Below are 21,094 nucleotides of genomic sequence, written 5' to 3' on the forward strand. Positions count from 1 at the left end.
AAGTTCAGCTGTAGCATCAGCCAGAGCACGATATTCAGATTCCGTACTGGAACGAGATATAACACTTTGTTTCTTACTACGCCATGAGATGAGAGAATCACCTAAGTAAAAACAGTATCCTGTAGTGGATCGTCGATCAGTAGGATCCCCCGCCCAATCAGCATCAGAATATCCCGACAACACAAGGGAAGACTGAGATGAGAATTGAAGACCATGTCCCAAGGTGCCTTTGACATAGCGAAGTATGCGTAGAACAGCAGTGAAATGAATTGTTCGAGGAGCAGCCATAAATTGACTGACAATATGAACAGCATATGCAATATCTGGGCGAGTTACTGTTAGGTATATAAGACTGCCAACAAGTTGCCGATACAAGCTTGCATCGTCAAGAGGAACACCATCAAACGGAGTTAGATGGACATGAGGATCTAACGGTGTTGAAGATGTGGTGGAGTCTGTAATTCCTGAGCGTGCTATTAGATCAGATGCATATTTCGCTTGAGATAACAGATAACCATCTGAACGGTGAGAGACTTCAAGACCGAGAAAGTAATTGAGAGATCCAAGGTCTTTCATCTCAAAATGTTGACCAAGATATTGTTGTAGGTCGGATATGGCCTGTTGATCATTACCAGTAATAATCATATCATCAACATAAAGAAGGAGAAGAACAATACCATGAGTTGTCTGTCGTGTAAAAAGGGCATTGTCGTGAGAGCTGGAGGTAAATCCAAGTTGAGTAATGGTGGAGCTAAACGTGGCAAACCAAGCTCGTGGAGCCTGTTTTAGACCGTATAGAGCGCGACGAAGGAGACACACCTTGTTGGGAGGAGGAGAAGTTCCCTGAGGTGGCTTCATATACACTTCTTCAGATAGGTTGCCGTTAAGAAATGCATTTTTGACATCCATCTGAAAAAGAGGCCACTGTTTGGCAGCAGCAACAGCTAACAAGCTGCGAACAGATGTCATCCGGGCAACAGGGGCAAATGTTTCTTCATAGTCAATCCCATATTCTTGTGAGTATCCTTTTGCAACAAGCCGAGCTTTATAACGTTCAATAGTTCCATCAGAGTGAGTTTTGATTTTGTAAATCCATTTGCAACCAATGGGTCTTTTACCGGGAGGTAAATCAACATAGTCCCAAGTGTGCGTCTTTTCAAGAGCCTGTAATTCTTCATCCATTGCTTTCTGCCATACTGGGTTAATACTGGCCTCTTGATAAGAGGTGGGTTCAACAAGGGTGGTAGAAAAACAATGGTAATCAGTGAGATGAGGGGGAGGTTCTCTTACCCGGGTAGAGCGACGAAGAGGAGTAGCAGGTGGCGATTCAGGAACATCATCGGAGACAGACGGTGGATCCAGATTTGCAGTAGCAGGTGAAGATTGTGCAAGCTCAGTATCCAAGGTGGGTTCAGAGAGAGGAAAAAGGTCAACAGATGTGTTTGTAAAGAAAGATTGAGGACTAGAGAAGGAGGTGTGGAAGGAGGACAAACGAGAGAACATAGTGTGTTCCCAAAAAGTGACATGCCGAGATATCCGGAGTCGGTTGGAAAGAGGGTCCCAACAACGAAATCCTTTGTGTTCGGTGCCATAGCCAAGGAAGCAACAGAGACGGGCACGTGGTTCAAGTTTATTGTGTTCATGAGGATGTAACAGAACGAAGCAGGCACTACCAAAAACTTTGAGTTTAGAATAGTCGGGAGAAATACCATATAGTTTTTCGAACGGAGAGGTATTTTGAAGGACAGAGGAAGGGAGACGATTGATTGTATATACTGATGTAAGGGCAGCTTCACCCCAGAATTTTTCTGGACAAGAGGCAGAAAGAAGGAGGGCACGTACTGAGTCAAGAATGTGACGATGTTTGCGCTCAGCACGTCCATTTTGTTGAGAGGTATGAGGGCAAGAGCGCTGAACAATAGTGCCCTGTTGGGAAAGAAAAGAAAGAAGGATGGAATCTTTATATTCCAAAGCATTATCAGTGCGAAGAATTTTGATGGGAGAGGAAAATTGAGTGCGAATCATGTTAGCAAACTCAATATATGTGCGAGATAATTCAGAACGATGTTTTAGAAAGTAAATCCATGTAAATCGAGAGTAGTCATCAATGAATAAAACATAGTAGCGATAACCATGAACAGTAGTAATTGGGGCAGGACCCCAAATATCAGAATGCACTAAATCAAAAGGTTTATCACAATTAGAGATGGATTGAGAAAAAGATAAGGCAGGTTGTTTAGCAAGTTTGCAATTCAAACAATTAAAAGGAACAAATTTAGTAAGATTAGTCAAATTGTTAACAGAAATTAAATGACGAAGTTTTTCAGAGGAAGCATGACCAAGACGAAGATGCCACTGATATGTGTCAGAATCAGTGACCGAAGCAGAGATGGAAGAAGGAGATGAAATCCGAAGTGATGTGAGCTCAAACAATCTTCCCACTTTGCGACCCGTTCCAATCGTCTGTCCCGTCTGCGGATCCTGAACCTGACAACCATTGGGAGAAAATGAAACATTTAAGCCCAGATCACATAATTGACCAACAGACACTAGATTAAAGGTCAGGTTAGGAACACAGTAAGTATGGGGAAGATGTACACTGGGAGTATCAATGGTACCAGTATGAGAGATGTTCATACAATTACCATCAGCAGCATAAATAGGAGGTAAAGATTTTGTAGGGCTAGAAGTAGACATAAGAGAAGAGTCAGAGGTCATATGATTACAACAGGCAGAATCAAGAAGCCATCGATTACCTGATGAAACAGCCAGAGCGGAGGATGATGAAATTAGTTGATTCAATAAGCTCTGAAGATCACTTATCTGAATGAGGGATGAATCATCCGAGGTCGCAGCAACAACAGATGAGGAACCATGTTTGGTAAAAATTTTCTCTTTTGTGGAAGTGCTAGGAGGTCGGGGTGGTCTGGTAGGGCAGTTATCCAGAATGTGGCCATGTTTATGGCAGTACCTGCACTCTATTTTAGGACAGTTACTAAATTTGTGACCAGAGAGCTTACAATTCTTACAAAACATATTTGCGGCTCTGTTGGGAGTGTATGTGCTAGCAAGGACAACATCAGATTGTTTAGTAGAGTTGATGCCAAGACGCTTTTCTTCAAACAGAATTTCTTGAATAGCTGCATCTAATGAGGGTAAGGGATTCCGGTGTAGTAAAGCAGCTCTAACAGATTCATATTCTGGACGTAATCCCATAAGGACTTTAATAAGGCGAAGATGATCTTTGCTGATGTTCGCTTGGTCAAGTTGAGTCCAAATGGGTTGAAGAACTGCCAAATATTCATTAACAGACTGACCAGAATCTTGATTTAGATTTACAAGTGTACTGTGCAGTTGGTAATAATGGGCTAAACCAATAGACTTGAAGCGTGTAGACAAAAAATCCCATAATATTTTAGCATCATCAAAGGCATCAAACTGTGCATGTATAGCGGGAATAGAGGTGTTACCAAGCCAGGTGATAATTTGATGATTTTTACTGTCCCAATCTTCGAGACGTTCAATGAATGTGTTATCCCCTTCCTTTGCAGTTGGTTTGGTGATGTCGCCAGTTACAATGCGCCATAGTTTTCTTCCAATAAGAAAACTTTTCATTTGATTTGCCCATGTGATATAATTTGTACCATCAAGTATGGTAGAAATGGGTCTAAAGATATGGTCTCTCTCCATTTTGATTTGGGGTTAACAATGCGGATTTTCGGCCGAGTTTTGACTGATTCGTGACTGGATTTGTCAGATCTGGGTTTCACTGTATTTGGCGACTGGATTCAGGGGTGCACGGCTGGGAACGGAGACAAACAAAAAAAACGTGAAGACAAACGGCTGAAAGATTCGTCAGATCTGAAGACAAACGGCTGAAGGATTCGTCAGATCTGGTGGGCGGCGTCGGACGGTAGACGTCGTCTTGCACTCACGGCTGGAAGAGAAGTCGCGTGCGGTTTTGGAAACCATCGCGAACAGACAGCAAATCTGAACGGTTACAGCAACTAGTCGGCCGACGTCGATAGCAGGTGGAGCGGCAGTTGTGAGCGGGGAGCGTGGCGATTACTGGTTCACGCGGCGGCCTTGGCTTCAACGGAGACAGAACCGGCTGAGACGGCTGGACAGCGGCGGAAGAGCAATGGCTGCAGCGGCGGAAGGTCTTGCGGTACAGATCTGGACGGCGGCCGCAAGGTGACGCGTACGGCTGCCTCGCGGATGGAGACGAATCGGAGCGGAAACGGTGCGGATGGAGACGAATCGGAGCGGAAACGGACACCTGCGATGCCGAGGCTGCGACTAATCGGCGCGACGCCGATGCTGTGGTGGAATGGCTGGAGACAGATCGGAGCTGTCTGCGAGGCGCGCGGAAGGGCTGGAGACAGATCGGAGCTGTCTGCGAGACGCGAGGCGCGATGAGGATGACGATGACGGAACGGCTGCGAGGCGCGATGAGGATGACGGAGACGGTTCGAGACGTCTGCGATGCGCGATGAGGATTCGGGATGGAGACTTTCACGGGTGGGGGCGCGCGGCGGCGGCGGCTAAGATGAAAACCCTAGCTCTGATACCATGTGAAAGTATATTCTGAAGAATATTCCCTTAATTTGTTTATTGACCAAAGGAAGTGTATTTATACAAGGGTAATTACCCAAATAAACTAAGCCTACTTTATTTACATTAACATCATTACCCAAATTAACTAAGCCTACTTTATTTACATTAATAGATCCATATAAATTTGCAAACCACTTTAAGGAAGAACAAAACTCAACCTGAATAATAAAGTGGACTGAAGTTGACTACCACTCAAGGGTTAAGACTAGCTCTACCATTAAAGCTAATAAAAAAAAGATGGTTTGGTAGATAAAGACTTGATTTATCATAATTTAAAAGAAGTCAATGAATCAAACACATATAAGATTGGTAAAATAAAATAAGAGTGTGGGTTTTTGACATTATTGGAAATTATTATATATTGTGGTTTAGAAATGCGAATGGTCGGTTGTGGAGCGATGCATTTGCATACCCAAATCAATCCACAACATAACACAAACAAACAAAAAACAATGAGTGGATGAAAGAGGAAGATGATAAGTTATTTAATTAGAACTATATATCAAACGTGGAAAGGATCAACACAACAACCCCATTGGCCATTGCCACCGACGACGGTAGGGTCAACCCTCCCAATCCCTATACTTCAGATGTGCAGGAATTTGTCATTTGGTGAGATCTATATGATGAGATTTGTGTAAATATTATGGAATTTAATTGTCATTTTTTAAATATATTTGTTATTTTAAGGGAAGTTTAGCTTCAGAATAAAAAGAAGTAGCACAACAAATGTGGGTGGGACACTTTGTCATAACTTTTCTAACATTAATTTCATATTTTTCTCATTTTAAATGACATCCACTAGATATCCTTTCTCTTTCATATATACACTGATTTTCATGTGATACTTGTGGAAACGCTAACAATTCATAATTCTTATTATTATTTTGCTCACCAAATCAAATTTCCACAATTTTTCTATATGGTTTAAATTAATACACAATAATGAAATAAAAATAAATACTCTCTTGTTTTAATATAGAGAAATGTATCTCGCTAAATGTGGATGTTGATTAGAAACCTTATGATAAGAGTAAACTTTTGTGAATATTTCCTTCATCAGTTTTGCCATCTTTTACATTTTCCAATATTTTAATACATCACTTGTAAATTTAATTTTAAAAAAAAAAAAAAACAAGGAGATTGAGTCACGTTTATGCATTTGAACGAAAGTTCCATTGTAAATTCTAAAATAAAAAAGGAAATCTACTTTCCAAGGAATTCGAGTTCATCGATCCAAGCAAAATCTCCATCACTCAGTTGACCTGATACTGTTTGGATTCCAAGAAAACTCCTAAAAGCAAATTGGAATTGGAATTGAAATTGCAACAATAATAACAAGAAGATATTTTATATACATTCTGAAGCTTTCTAAGCAATTCAAGTATATACAGGAATCAAAATTTCTAATTAATTTCTAATTACAAAATATCCTCGCTCGGAAAATCCGATGAATGAGCATCGAGATCGAGGGAAGCACAAGAAAAGGATCAGGAATCATTTGATTCGATCCACAAAGAGGAAAAATAAGAGAGAATCAAGAGAGTTAGTTAGAATTTGAAACACCAAACGATTTTCAAGAACTCAAAGCAATTGAAGGGTTCTAGCTTTCTTCTGCTTCTCTTTCTGAGAGCTTTCTTGGCGGATTCTGTTTCGATGAATCGGACTGTTTCCTCCGTGTAAACTCCATCCCATGCGTATTCTTTCATATCATCCTTACCGAAGAAAATGTCTCCGCCGCGCTCGCTCTCGCCCGCGCCGCCGCCCCCGAATTCGAAGGGAAGGATATCTCTGGCCATCGGCGAGTAGTCTTTTGGAGAAATGGAATGGAAGCTTTCGAGGGCTGCCTTGTTGTTTAATGGTTGTATTTATACAAAGAGATAAATATTAAATAACTATGTTTTTCTTTTCGTTTCTTTTTTCTTTTTGTTGAGAGGAACAAAAAATTCATAATAATTTTCTATTAGGGTTTAGATAAGGATAAAAATTAGTTTGGTGGGGAATTTTTTTTTATAATTTGAATCTTAATATTTTAATGGCTATGATTAATGGAACCTTCCTGAATTTACTGAATCATTAGTTATTTAAATTCAAAGTTCAGTTAGTTTAATCTTATTTAACTAACTTCTACAGGTCTTTTTTAACTTTATAATTTGATTTTTTTTTAATTATATAAATTTTGGAAAGGTGAAGTAAAAGTCAACCAAAATTATTTATTATTATTTAAACTGTACTTTTTTTACCCAATTGTTATTAGTTTAATAATAGTTTTAAAAATAAAAATTGATGGTTAGAGATAGATAGAAGTGAGTAACAAAAGTAAAAAAAAGGCATGAGGAGTTGTAACAAATTAGGATTTTGGCTTAAACAGTATGAGTATGAGTGGAGATTTTAACCACAAATCTATTGTTTCGGGTGGAATTGAACACTTAAAAAAACCTGTACATGGTTAGGGTTTTCTTAATATAATTTATTTAATTTTCTTTAAAACAAAAACTAAGAGAGATGAACAGGCAAAACCAAAATACTACCACAAGTACATGATGGGAAGTCATCCCAACCATGCCTTACCTCATGAACATTTCCTAATTGATATTAAGAAGACAAGTACAACACGAAGTGTTTTGAGTCTTAGTTTTCATTCAAGCCGAGCCATTGTCACATGTCACATGTTAGGTTTGAATATAAACTGACCCTTTTTAATCCATAACTTAACTCTGAGGTTTGCATCTCTTTTCAATAATTAAATCATTAATTTGGATGAAGCTGATACAAATGTAACTAATATACCAATAATCAATAGAAGGAAAATAAAATAAATAAACAAATAAACTCACCAACCAAAATTTTTATATTTGCATAATGAAGAGAGATAGTGACGAGCAATGACCACCCATAATATTCCAAGTCTCCATCATAAAATTGTATATAATTCATGCCAAATAAAAAAAAAAAAATCAAATCAAATATTAAAGAAATTAAAAATGAAAATGATTCAAGACTGTGTTGAGTTCATTACACTCTTGGGATGGTCCGAGTCTCAGAAAAGCTTATTGAAACTATCTAATGTATGCTTGTGGTGGTTGTATCTATGATGGGATCCTACAAAGCTTGCATTTCCAGATTGGTCTGCCCATTCCTCATGTTCGAAGATGAAGTTGTGCCTTCCTCATCATTTTCTGACTTCATTTCTTGAACCGGTGGGGGGTTAACGATTGTCATTGGCACCGCAAAGTTATCGGCTAGACGTCCCTTCATCTCCCTGTGTTCTTGGCATAAAGCACACCAGTGCAGGCAGCAATGTGTCATGCAAGGATCACATGGGGAGTTCTGCAATCAGCAGTACAACTAATTAGTAGCATACAGCACGTGCTGAAAGAACATACGATTGTAACAACTGTCTCGACTCCATGAAGCATCCATTAGTAAGATGATGGTCTCCAACTTTTGCGATGTTGGTCACACATGTTTAAAAAAAGAGGATGAATGTTCGAGCTATTCAGGTTGATATTCTGGTGTACAAAAATTATAGAAAAATATCAATGGCTTTCGAGAAGAAAACATTTTAAACAGTATATCCAATGCAATGCGATCCGCAAACTTTTCTTATGTGGGGAGATTTTTACCTCGTATAACACATGAGAGGACACTTCAGGATCCACAAAACACAAAGCAAACAATTCCAGAATAAGTGATGCTTTAATTCAATGTGCTTAACAATCAAATATATATATATAGTTAAAGATCAAGGCTGAAAGAAACTGTTATGCACATAAACAGAACACTACCTTTAGATGATACTTCTTCTGCAAAGATTGGCGGACGAGTCCAGTGTAAATGCCACACATCCACCAGGTAAACAATAATCCCTCACAAATGAGAAAAGACGTGTTTGGATCAATGCAATGGAACGCTGCAGTTGCTGTCGCCAAGGCAATGCCACCTTCAACAAATATAGCATGACAAACACATGGCCTGGTCCATTCCATATCATCGTCTCTCAAGCTTTCGACATTGCGCCCAAACAAAACACATGGACAAAACAGCCCAGTCCAGCCTGTAGTAACGCCAATTGTATAATTGCAGAAGTTTCCATATTTAACATTTATAAGGTTTCCCAAACGTTCTATGTATGATAAAAGTGGAAACAGAGCAACCAAGGAAGCTAAGGGCACTCGGAAGAGTACACAGTTTAGGTAAGGGTAGGAAGAGAGGTAATGATAAAAAAACATCTCATAGTTTTCATAATCTATGGATAGTTAAAGGCAACAATCAAACTTCTAAAATCAAAGGGGCCGTTTCGCTTACTAAGTAGAGTAAATAAATTTAGAATTGATATGTTGGAGTTAGGGTTTGAGATTGGAGTGTAAAGTTGTAAGTGAAGTTCCTTGACAAATGTGAAAAGTAGAGAAAAAGTGAAAAACGGAGTTACTCGATAAATGTGAAAAGTAGAAAATAAGGGAAAGATTAAGTTCCTCGATAAATGTGAAAACTAAAGAAAGTGGGAGAAATGGAGTTACTGGTGCAAACTTCAATGATGTTTACTATTGAAGTTAGGTTATTTAATACAACCTTAAAAAGTTGGTGGGCCAACAGCCCCCAGTGTTTTGAAGAAAAACTTGACTAAACAGTTGATGCAAAACAAGCCGATAATAGTGCTTAAAAAAGTGCTAAAGAACTACTTTCACTTGAAAACTAGCATCGAAAGTAATCCAAAATTCACTCATGCCTTGAGTAAACATAAACATTCTTTCTCACTCTTCCATAATTACCTCGTCACAGATTCTATCAGCTAATTTATACACCTGACCAAACAAATCATTATCATTATCATAATACGAAGCTGTTTACCAAGATCTCATCGGAGGACCGTACATTAAGCAGAATACTATATACATGGAAAACTTACAACTTTGTGGATCTTCAGCACAGCCAAAAATCCCAGTTGTCCAAGGTTCATCCGCTGGAGGCTCAAAGCTTTCAGGTAGTGGCTGTCCACACTCGTTACACTTTCTTACATTTAACTGAAATTCAGCCAGAGGATTGCAGTTGTAAATGGTTTCCCCTAGAATATTCTTATCTACATAAAGTTCATATCAAAATTATATAAATGCTCATACACAAAATATAAACAGCACAACCTAGAGAACCATAGAACAGTATCTGCAAAAGAAGTATGGCTCATAAAACCAGCAAATGAGCCGAAAGGACAACCCCCCCCAAAAAAAAAAAAGAAGTAGAGCTCTCCAATTATTAATAATCATAGGAAGGCTATAATTACATAAGAATTTGGTGTAATTCGTGCACCACCAAGAGGCTGTATTATGAACAAAACCCCCCAAAAAAAGTCAAACAGATGCAAATCAAGAAATCCAAAATGAAGAAAACAAGGTTCATATCAAATAAAAATTTCAAAATACGTTAACTTGAAGTTTCAACCGGACTAACACTATCCACATCTAACTAACAAACAGTTTAACAAGTATGAGTGTTAGCAAATTATTGACATGCAGTAAACAGAAACAGAGCAACATCAACGAAGATTGGTGTTCCTCCATCATTTAGCATTCATCAATCTTAATAAACAACAGACCCTACAGCTTTTAATGTAAAGAAGGCTACCATAAGTTGAACACTGAGAAGCACTAATACAAATATGTGACAAGGATACGACTCAAGCACGACAACACATCATTTTTTTAAATCTAGGACACGATATGGCAAGGACACATTTAAATATACATTTTTTAAAATATATCTCATTTTATGACCGTACTGAAACAGGATCTGTTCTAGGTTATACAATTGTGTTCTTGAGTTCCAAGAACATATCTCATTTTTTGTAGAAAATTCAAAAATAAATTGGCTGATCATTTATATGCTTAGAAAATTAGTTTGATACATTAAAGATTCAATTTATTATTATTGTCAAATATGTATCTTTTTAGTCTAACCAACAAGTGTTCTATACATCTCTAACACATTTGTTGCACTAACAAGTATTTGATATGTGTTAGACACGGACATGATAACCAAACTAAAGTGTTCACTGTTTATCCTTCTTAAGTTGAACCTATCACTTCATAAACATCTAAAAGTGACCTCCCTCCTTTCAGCATTGCCTCATTGGACTCGTTGCATATATGAAACACTCTTCACTACTAAAAAATCAATCTAAATTTCCAGTGACATTTATATTGGGAACTTCTACATGGAAATGCACAACTTCAGAACAATTCACTCACTAAGTCAGTATTGTCTCACCAATGTATCTACAGACAAAACTACAAAATCCTGAAGTGATAAGCAAATTCCACCCCCATTAAAAAATACCAATGATATCAACAGAAAATCTCGAATCTACAGATAGAAATGTGAGAAAGAAACAGTAGCAAAAATAATTCCTAGAAATGTAAGCTTTTCACCACTCAATTTACCTGAGGAACATCAATGGGCTGGTTAAGCTCTCCTGGCTTGATTTCTTCCAAAGGCGCTTGATCTTTCTTCAATTTCACATACCGAGAAGGCGCAGCCCCATCACCCATCTAAAATCGTCCACCGACAAAAGAGAAACAATATATATTCAAAGTTATAAAAATCAAACCATATGGGCAAAAAATAAATCGACCCTTCTACTAATCTTTCTCCCGGACTATGAAATATGCAAAGATCAAAGTGAAGAACAACAAAAGAGCAAGATGTAAACAATTCTTACTAACCCCAGCAAGAAAATGAACTTGCCCAACGAATCTTCAGCTGAAATGCTTCGGTTAATTGTGGAAGATCTGATTCACCCCCCCAAGAATAGTGGAGTTGAAGAAGAGTCAACCGATCCAAAAATTAATTTGCCCTGACTTGAAGAAAAGAATGGGAGAAACAATAAAAATCAGCAGAGTGGTCAAATTGAATGCGTTTGGTTTGGACAAAATGGGTGGGTACTGGGTAGATAAGACTTCCCGAACCGCCCGGATTATGTTTCGTGGAGACAAGTGTGGAAAAGTACCAATCTTTTTTCTATTCTTAATGGTAAAGATTCAATTTTTATTTTTTGTTTAGTGGATTCAAATGTAATTTGGTTTTATAATTATGGTATGTCTTGGAAATTCCATAGAAAGAAAAAAGGTGTTTGAGACTTTTGGGGTGATTATGACCTTTTTCAAAAAACGATTAATATTCGTTTCATCTAAATATAAAAATATTGTTAAAATTTACTCTTTCAACGTTCCATAAAAAATTAATGATAGTAATGTAAACATGAGTTTAGTTTAACTGTCTCGATAATAAAAGGTTTTGAGTTCAAGTTCCTCATATACGAGTTGTATTTGAAAAAGACATGATTTTAAAAAATAATAATCTTGAAAAATGCTACCAGCAAAATATAACTATTATGAACTATTGATGTGTTTGGACCACGGTTCTAAGGGAAAAATATAAAGAGACCCAAATCGTGTTTGGCCAAAGGGTTATGATAAATGGGGATTAGGGTTATACTAATTCCCATTTAACCTCATCTTCTCCTACCTTTTCCCCTCGTACAACCCTAAATAACCCTACCCCATTTCTGGTCGATTTTCTCTAATTATCTTCCTCATTTTCCATTGTATTTTCCCTTTTCTCTCAAGTGTCAACCGAAATGAAAGGAAATCTATGTTTCCTTTCTCTCATTTTCAACAAACTGTTTGTCTTCGATTTTTGTCTTACTCTCCCCGATTTTATGTTGCTGTTGTTGAAACCCATTTTCATTTTGCCACGGTTGTGTTTCAACGCTAATCCCAAGTATGTAAGAAAAATATTTTAAAATGTAGGTAAACAAAAAATTGGTTTATTATAATTACACAAATTAATATTGTAAATTTATGATATTTTTTAAATTCATATATTAATATTCCTTACTTAACTAAAAAAAATTATCCTAAATTCATTAACATGATCTTTGCCCCAAACACATATTATCATAATATTACACTCATAATCCTTCCCCTAAACAGATGTTATAATAATATTACAATAATAATCATTTTTCCAAACACGTATTATAATAATACTACAATAATAATCTTTTCGCCAAACGCATACTATCATATTCCTTCCTCCAAACGCATATTATCATAACACTAGAATTATCATAATTTTTTTCCTTCATAACTCTTTTCCTCCGCCGAATGCGTCCTTAGTCTTATAGGGTAAAATGAAATTTTTGTTGTACATTTGGGATAATTTATTTTTAATAAAAAGTATAAAGAATTATTTGCATTTTCAATTTGAACATTTGTTCCTATCCTTCAATAATTTTTATATTTGAATCAAAGGTTATATGTGGACTAGGAAGACAGATATATATGTAAACTATTACTTATTAGACTTAAATTAATGGTTGACTACAATTATGCATTCGTTTCTATTATATTTAACGAAAGTGTAATGTGTATTGCAAACATTAGGTTTTTTTACTCATACAAAGACCCAGCTTGGGTTTGTTGGGTTTCAAAATTTAACATTTAAGTGGAAAATCTGATCCACTTTAGACATAGTCTTTGAAAACCATACATGCATTAATTCTTGAGTGCGTAGATTTCTTTAAATATCGAGTTTAGAAAATAGACGATTAGAATAAAGGCATTGACTATTCTCAAATCAAATAAAACTATGATTGGAAGTCTAATTTGATTAACTGAGAGAAAAGTTTAAAAGTTGTTTCACGCTACTATTTCTCAAATGCTCTAGTTTGATTTTTTTCCAGAGTTTTATTACTAGAGAGAAACAACATGTCTAATCTTAAACAAAGATCAATCTTGATAAGCCTATTCTTTTTGTCTTTGACAGAAACAAGGTATTAAAAACTAATATAACAATTTCTTATGTTTCAACTAGAATCTTAGTTCATATTAAACTACTTGCAAAGTTGGTTAGTTGAATTTCTATACTCTTTTAAACAACATCATAGACACAACTTTTGAGGTAAAGATAAAAAAGGAATATAATAAAACCTTTGAAAGTATATAGATGAAATGGACATAATGGTTGATGAAACATAGGAAGATGCAAAATGTAACTTAACGTTTTGATTCTAAGATGGCCAATTTCTGTACCAACCAGCCCAAGCAGAGACCAGCCCACTTATCCCAAGGGTGATTGTATGGTTGCAAAATGGATTAGGCTCAATCTCAGCCAACCCAATAATCAAATCTGCAACATTAGCTGCCACTGCCATAAGCCTCATAATTCTATCACTTTTGATTTTGTTAATACTTTCCTCTTTTGAATCCTCTTTTGAATCCTCTTTAGAACTTCTCAGCTTCCTCTCTGCCTCAATCCCTCGTTTAAGCATAATAACATCAGCAACTATGAAGAATATGTATCCAAAAGACTCACCAAAGGCTGATATAAAGCTCATCTTTTTGGCTAACTTCGCATCAAGTGTCCCAATTCTTGACAGCCAAAGCAAGTGGTCAAAGAAGAAGTAAACCATTTCACCTGCATTAGCAAGAACAGCCAGGAACTGAAACGTCGGAGTTGATCCAGGGGAGCGTCGGAGGGCATTGAAGCCAGTCAGGAAACGCCCGGTTCGAAAGGCTTTTCGACTAATCCCCGAAGCAACTTCCCAGTTCTTGGCTCTGGTTGCTTTGTCTGGATGAGAGGTTTCAAGGTGCCAGTGAACCAATTTGGAGACATATTGGAAGGTCTTCACAAGCTTGTCTATGCCATCTCTTTTGGCTAAGAAGATTACGAGTTTATCCACTGTGTCATTCATGGTGGATGGCTGTTATTAGAAACTAAAAAGATGGGTTTGCAGCAGAGTTTTTGGCTGAGAAGTTTGATGGTTTTTGGTTCATAGAGCTTTGTAGACACTAGAGGAGTTTGGAAATTAAATGAGAGCCACAAAATATAGGCTTTGTTGATAATTGTGTGTGGCATGCCATACTACTTGTGGTTGGACAACATTTTTTCTTCCTTTTTGTTCCAACAGTTTACTCATTTTGTTTTGTTTTGCATTTTGTCTCTTTTGTATTATTCTTTTGCCTTCTTGTTTTCTTGTTAAATGTTTCATTTAGTTTTAAGGCCTTGTTCATAATCATTTCTAGCTATAGGTTTCTTTATGGTGCTTTCAAAAACTAAAGTTAATTTGTTTTTAGAACCCGATTAAGAATGTACATGTAGAAATGTGGAAACTGCTCATGAAATTGGAGGGAAATAAACATAAATTTCAACAACCGAAAACTTAACAGAATCGTATGGAGAAGTGCCATGAAGGTATATATATAGTTTAAATGTGAGAACCTTCCGAAAGCCTGTTCTTGGCTATGTAAAATATTGACAAGATTAAATGAAGAAATCAACTTGTTAGGAAGAACCCCAACAAATAACCTAATTTAAACAAAACTGATGAAGTGTCCAACTCGAGCTAATTGTATTACCTAATAACAAGTATAATACGGTACTTATCGTAAGGCCAAAGATGTTTCAATAAAAAAAAAAATTGCTAATCTAAGTTGACACGCCGCATCTTACATACAAGGTTTGCTGTTGGAAGATCAAGCTCCCTTCCAGAATCAGATTTGAGAAGATCTTTAAGCTGCTCTCTTGAAGTTGAAAGGCAAGTGAGAAATGTGGCGAGAGCAGGAGGAATTTCCATTGACAGGGCAGAGAGCACGTTTGTCAGATACTCGATGTCGACAGACAACTGTTGTGCTCCACGATCAGTTACATGTTGTATCCCACGCAATTGCTCCGTGTAAAGTGCAGCTGTACCCTCGGCAACCTTTAGAAAACAAACAAGATCTAGTTGGTAGTACATTACGAATTTTTTACGCACGCCTTAACTAATCTTACGGTACAACTAGTCTAACCTACAATATTTGCTCGTAGGATACTAAACTCTATGTAGACTACCGTAGATTGAACCCATTACCTCTTAACCCTTTTACCAAACCTAAACCTTTTATTTACTTTACTACTGGATCAATCCATGATCATAGATTACAAAGCTATAAACATTTGGTCATGTTACATTGGTACTCTACATAGTATATGCTCTACGTTTTGGTAACTAACACTGAGATTCTGGATAATTGCAATGAGTATCTATAATGAGGACACCCGAGTTAGACAAGAATTTCATAGCAATGATGATGCAATGCTTTTTTTCCGTCGGTAACTTTGAAGTTTAATAGTGAGTAATGGGGTTGCTTTCTTCAACTTCTTTAATGTATAAATGTACTTTCCCTCTTTTATTACCGATGGGACTTCTTTTCTACTCACCTGGTTTCATGCACGCCGGTTTCTTTAAATGATATATGAAGCAAACAGAAACTATGTGTAGGAGGAAGTCTAGTTTGTTTAGAATTTGAGAGGGAAACTTAAAAATCGCAATATTGGGTCAAATTTTTTAAATTTAAATGAATGTAGCTATGGTACCTTGCACATCCATTCTGCAGCAAAAAACTGAGCCTCGTCATTGTTTGCATTGCTATTAGAGATACCCTCGGCAAGTGGCTCCAGCTGTTGGGGTAAAGTGAGAAGATATTCACCAACACTGGTAACGTAAGACTGGGGGTAAGAGCTGAATGTTGGAAGAGGTAAGGCACTATGTTCCTCAACCGAAGACCATATTGGCAAACGAGATACATCACTTAGGCGTTGTCGTACTTTGGATATGAGAACATCATATACGAGTTCGTTAACCTTGTCTGCAAATGCTGAAACTCTCTGAGATGCAAGTGGAAGAGCATGGAAACGTGGATCTTTTGACTGCATGACATTAAAGAAACTACTCAGATGCCAAAACAGAGAGAAAGACCAATGGAGCCCAAAATCTAAGCGGCAATTGACAAGCGAAAAACAATAGAATACAATTAAGCAGCTGTTAAACTTCTCCCTTTCTCTCTCCAACTTCTTAAAAAGGAAGGTGGTTTGGCATTTTCTGAGGTTGGTAATGGTATGGTCAAAGATGATCCGACTACTTAGCTTGAATGGGATCAGTTGAAACCAAAATCTAAGAGCATGGTCGACACACGATATACCTTCATCTATAAAATAGAATTTGATCTCTATCTAGTTTTGAAGAAAATTTATAAATGAAAATACTACAAATCTATCTGGAAAGCAGAGAAACAGGCATCTCACAGGAAAAAAAAGTAAGGGGAAAAGGAGAAGTAAAAGTGATTGAAAAATTGATTAACCTGATCTAAGAGGTTGAAAAGTTTTTTTGCCTTCTCAGGAACATCAACAAGGCGAATAGCTGCCATATCCAAGGCAGCCCTGCCACCCATAGTCACTTCCCTATTGCTGTAATCGCCAACTATGTGAGACTGATTTTGGTCCAAACTCGAACCAAAGACTGAAACAGATAAGGTTGTGCTCAGTCTGGCAAGAGTAGCCCTCAAAGAAGCTTCAAATACAGAAGACCTGCTAGTCAAACAATCAGCCACAGTTAGCATCTGTAGTGTCCCCTGGACGATGGACCACTCTTCCTCATTTGACATCAAGTCAACTTTGCGTGTTCCATCCTTCTTGTCCAACCCAGTTTCCTTCTTTGACCCAACACCATCACTACTCTGATCAATTCCACAGACAACTCTAAGGGATTTTAGAGTTTCCTGGAGTGAAGAAATATACTGTAACATCACATCATCAAGAGCTAGAAGTATTTCATCAGCCTCAGAACCACCCGTAAAGCTAATGCACCTCTCAACAGCTGCTTCAAGAAATAAAATAACTTGTGGGATAGACTCCTCCATTCTACGCACTGTTTCACTAAGTTCAATCCCTTGAGCTCCCACACCTCGAGTGACAGCTCCTCTAAGATCTACCTCTGCAATTTCAGCTGAAAGGATAGCACGCTCCATTTGTCCATATCTAGGAACAGGGAGAATAAACTATTGTTGGATGTATTGCAAGAACATAACGCTCTCATTGAATACAGGGGGGAAAAGTGCCTAAATTTCTAGAAAAAAATCACCATGTATGATAGTACCTTTGTTTAAAGGTTTCAAAAGGAAAATATACAGCCTTCAGCGTGTTGGTTAAAATGTTCAGATTTGATTCTGAGAACAAATGTTGAACATTCCGAGCAAAGCTTCCCGTCATATTATGTAAATCAATGAGTGCTTCTAGATGCTTAGTTTGAATCTTGACACCCTTTGGCATATCTCCAGATAAAACATCTAATATTCCTGAAACAACAAAATGATCTGCTTAGTGGGGAAAAATATAATGTGCATAGATGACCACCTGGCACCCCATACACATCAATACATCATAAACAGTATGTACTTGGAAGTGGAAAATATAAAACTAATTTGAGATGTTCACTTCAACCTTTCCCCAATGTTCCAGGAACAACATCCGCAGTTGCATAGTTAAGACGGGAAATAAAACTTGATCCCACAACTGCCATTATCTCAATCAAAAGCTTTGGGACAAGAGCTTTGTAATCATCGGGAAACGCAATCATACACCTACAGATGACGAGTTCTCATTTTAACAAGTAACATATAAAAGAAGGAAGCCTCACCACAAGAATGCTGAAAATTTAGCTGCAAGTGTCAAAAAAGGAGAAGAAAAAGAAAAGTAAAACTACATAAAGGTATTGATTTCGTCACTTGTTCAAATTTGATGTCCAGTATGATGAAGTTAACAACTTAACATTTAGGGTTAAATTTGACTCAATGAGTAAGTACAAGTAAGAAAAAGAATCTAAAAAATAGTAGAAAGTGATCCAATACTAATACTAAAAGAAAACAAGGAGGCTATATTTCCATATATTGAACAGGGAACTTGTGAGGCAAGATCACTATTTATGCCCCGTTATTCAACTCTTACCTTGAAGATACTAACAGAAGTCAACATCCAAACCTAATACCGTAACAAATGACCTCATGTTATCTACCATGCATTCTTCAGAATAAACAGCACATAAAAAGATTTGAACATAAACATTACCACTTCCATTCTTGTTCAAGGTAAAGTAGCAATTCGTCATAGAAACTTGGCAGCCAACTGGTGAATGAAACTGATGGAAAACTTGATTGAAAATCATTATTAGTCGTTGGTCTTTCAAATTCATTCTTTTCATTAGCAATTTTATGTGCTCGTTGCTTTGAGTCAAAATCTTCCCAAAGTTGCTTTATAGGCTTCAAGTGAACTTTCGTATAGTTCTGCTCCAGAGATTTGAATCTTCCAATTCGAAGGAGAATCACCCTCAAATCTTGAGCAACATCAACCTGAACCATATAAAGAGTTCTACAAAATCATACATTCAAATACGAGGCTTTGCGAAAGAAATGTTCTTTTTAGGCAAAGAACGTACCTTTCTGTTTGTTAGTGCATCTGTTAAACGAGGTTGAACCATAGCATCAAGCCTGTCCTCTAAGACCTCAAGTTGCTTCCTCACATTAGCAAACTCAGCAACCTAATAGAACCATCAAATAGATTAATCTTGCACCTAGCAAACATGTAAGCAAGGAAAAGGCACCAATGAAGAATTTTACCTCACCAACCGCAGACAAGCAATGTCTCATGTTGGCCAAGGTTTCAGCAGCCCGAGGAAGATCGCCACTGGCAAAGACATCTTCCACTGTTGAACTTAATTGAGCTAACCCAGCGGCATCCTATTGAATACAATTAAAAGAACATACAAGTATATCCATACGTTATCTAAACATTGGCTAGTGTAAGCACTTACATTATAACTTGCATACTTCATCTAACAGTCTCTACCTGTAATGTCTCATAAGCAGCTTCCATTCTCTGCTTAACAGTATCAACTCTAGCAAGGGCAGCTATAGATTCTGCGGAGGATCCCTCTGCCTACAAAAGATATATACTTGAAACACTTAGATTTTTTTGCTCTTTTTTAGTAATAAAAGCAACCACCCAACAAAAAAGAATAAACAAATACAGACATAAAAAGGGAAGAGTGAAATTCCTCCTCCAAGTTTCCTCACAAGTACGAAAACAATATCATGAACATCCGTTCACCCGTGGACGAGAACAATATCATGCATCAAACACTTGTATCTAAATAAACTCCGGTTAATCTTTAAAAAATATAATATGTATAGCATCCTCTTCATAATATCACTCTGTATACAAAATGTTGATACTACAATAATTTGAGCATTATATTCACCTCGTCAAAGTGATGTAGAACCCAAATTCACACCTTCAAATATAACTACCGAAGTAACAAGAAAATCAAGTCCCAACACCATGAGCACGAGACTGCCACTAATACAAATTAACAAAAGTTGAAACTTTCCATAACCTCTAGTCTACGCATTCAGTTTCTACCTCCAGTCCTCTCCTCTAATATTTCTCTTCTCAATTTTGGTGCAACATAGTGATTATATATATACGCTAGAAAAAACACAAACTCATGAAATGCTAAAGAAACTACGGAACAGAGAAACCCCAAAATGTAGCATTAAATAAACCGAACCAAACAACAACATCCTCGAAAATGCACAAAAAGAAACCAGAGATCGTTGGAAAAAAGAAAACCAAGTGAATTGGATGGAATAAGAATCAATGTCACCTTCTTAAGCTTCAGGAGGATCCCAGAGACGGCAGATCGGAGAGAAACAGCATCGTCACGTAAACGGATAACATCGCGAGTAGCACGAGGAACGCGAAGGAGAGCATTGGCACTGAGCTCCTCGAGTGAGGCAGCGATCTCCTCGGACACCATTTGAAGCTTCATCTCCAAATCGACAAGGTGCTTGTCCAAAGACTCCTGTGGATGGCGAGTCTGGCAAGCGGAGTTGATCCATTTCTTGGGGTCGAAATTCTCGCCGGAGAAGGGACCTAAATCCAGATTCATCGCTGCTTTGATGTTTGTTCCGTTTCAGAGATTCATGGAATTTGGTAGCTGATTTGAGATCGGGTGATGGACTTTTCTTCAAACCTTCAAATTGAACTCGCTCTTCTTCTCTTACACACCAATATGCTAATGGTAACTATTTGGTTGGAAATTACAACTTGGGATAATTACTTCTTTCTTTTCTTCTAATTTATGGATGGATGGCTACATTGATTTTATAGTACAACCAATATAACATTTTTCTTTGAGAACCAATAGTCTAAGATGGTTCAATCTAATGCACATCGTGGTTGAATCATGTTGTGTTGAGATCCTTCATTTGCTTAATGAATTCCTAACTAAACATCTCATAAGTATTCTTTTTCATTGACGAGGCTAAAAAGTGTAGCCTAGAGAGTAAGTATAATTAACTTGTACCCTTCATTGAATAATAGTTAGCTGTTGAAATAGGTAGAAGAAGTGAGAGTGTTGATCAATGGAGAGGGTTAATTAGAACACAATTATAACAAGTTATGTGATTTTTCAAAACGGGAGCCTAAATCTCCGATCATCCCAAAATAATTGTTCAACACAAAAGTAAATGGGCCTACAATTCCACATCTCCGGCCCATTTGTTTGGGTTGTTTCTTTCAACAGGTAACCCTCCCTCGTGCGTAC

General features: G+C 37.3%; 3 protein-coding genes across 3 annotated transcripts; all 3 read right to left on the reverse strand.

Moving 5' to 3' along the window:
• Positions 1–7,445: 7,445 nt before the first annotated feature.
• On the reverse strand, positions 7,446–11,535 carry LOC101212895 (cell number regulator 6). The gene is made up of 5 exons (XM_004148097.3): positions 11,337–11,535; positions 11,055–11,162; positions 9,527–9,641; positions 8,406–8,674; positions 7,446–7,947 (listed from the first exon to the last, which is right to left on the reverse strand). Exons 2-5 carry the CDS (start codon positions 11,160–11,162, stop codon positions 7,720–7,722), a joined length of 720 nt encoding a protein of 239 aa, XP_004148145.1. The 5' UTR covers positions 11,337–11,535; the 3' UTR covers positions 7,446–7,719.
• Positions 11,536–13,568: 2,033 nt separating this feature from the next.
• LOC101212661 (peroxisomal membrane protein 11B) lies at positions 13,569–14,716 on the reverse strand. The gene has a single exon (XM_004148096.3). It carries the CDS (start codon positions 14,366–14,368, stop codon positions 13,685–13,687), a length of 684 nt encoding a protein of 227 aa, XP_004148144.1. The 5' UTR covers positions 14,369–14,716; the 3' UTR covers positions 13,569–13,684.
• Positions 14,717–14,836: 120 nt separating this feature from the next.
• Positions 14,837–20,727, reverse strand: LOC101212416 (conserved oligomeric Golgi complex subunit 7). Its single transcript, XM_004148095.3, has 10 exons — positions 20,153–20,727; positions 19,336–19,425; positions 19,107–19,226; positions 18,926–19,027; positions 18,559–18,839; positions 17,935–18,074; positions 17,591–17,789; positions 16,797–17,472; positions 16,033–16,365; positions 14,837–15,376 (listed from the first exon to the last, which is right to left on the reverse strand). Exons 1-10 carry the CDS (start codon positions 20,435–20,437, stop codon positions 15,098–15,100), a joined length of 2,505 nt encoding a protein of 834 aa, XP_004148143.1. The 5' UTR covers positions 20,438–20,727; the 3' UTR covers positions 14,837–15,097.
• Between the last annotated feature and the right edge of the window lie 367 nt (positions 20,728–21,094).

This window comes from Cucumis sativus, chromosome 3 (genome assembly GCF_000004075.3).
Source record: "Cucumis sativus cultivar 9930 chromosome 3, Cucumber_9930_V3, whole genome shotgun sequence".
Lineage (NCBI taxonomy): Eukaryota > Viridiplantae > Streptophyta > Magnoliopsida > Cucurbitales > Cucurbitaceae > Cucumis > Cucumis sativus.

Bases quoted from the DNA above. Each gene is read 5' to 3' on its own strand.
- LOC101212661 (XM_004148096.3), bottom strand. From the start codon at position 14,368: ATGAATGACACAGTGGATAAACTCGTAATCTTCTTAGCCAAAAGAGAT.
- LOC101212895 (XM_004148097.3), bottom strand. From the start codon at position 11,162: ATGGGTGATGGGGCTGCGCCTTCTCGGTATGTGAAATTGAAGAAAGAT. The intron at 9,642-11,054 runs GTAAATTGAGTG...GCTGAATTTCAG, and splicing joins AGCCCATTGATGTTCCTCAG to TTAAATGTAAGAAAGTGTAA. The intron at 8,675-9,526 runs GTAAGTTTTCCA...GCGTTACTACAG, and splicing joins TGCTGAAGATCCACAAAGTT to GCTGGACTGGGCTGTTTTGT.
- LOC101212416 (XM_004148095.3), bottom strand. From the start codon at position 20,437: ATGAATCTGGATTTAGGTCCCTTCTCCGGCGAGAATTTCGACCCCAAG. The intron at 19,426-20,152 runs GTGACATTGATT...TATCTTTTGTAG, and splicing joins TCCTCCTGAAGCTTAAGAAG to GCAGAGGGATCCTCCGCAGA. The intron at 18,075-18,558 runs GTAATGTTTATG...CGTCATCTGTAG, and splicing joins CTTGAACAAGAATGGAAGTG to GTGTATGATTGCGTTTCCCG.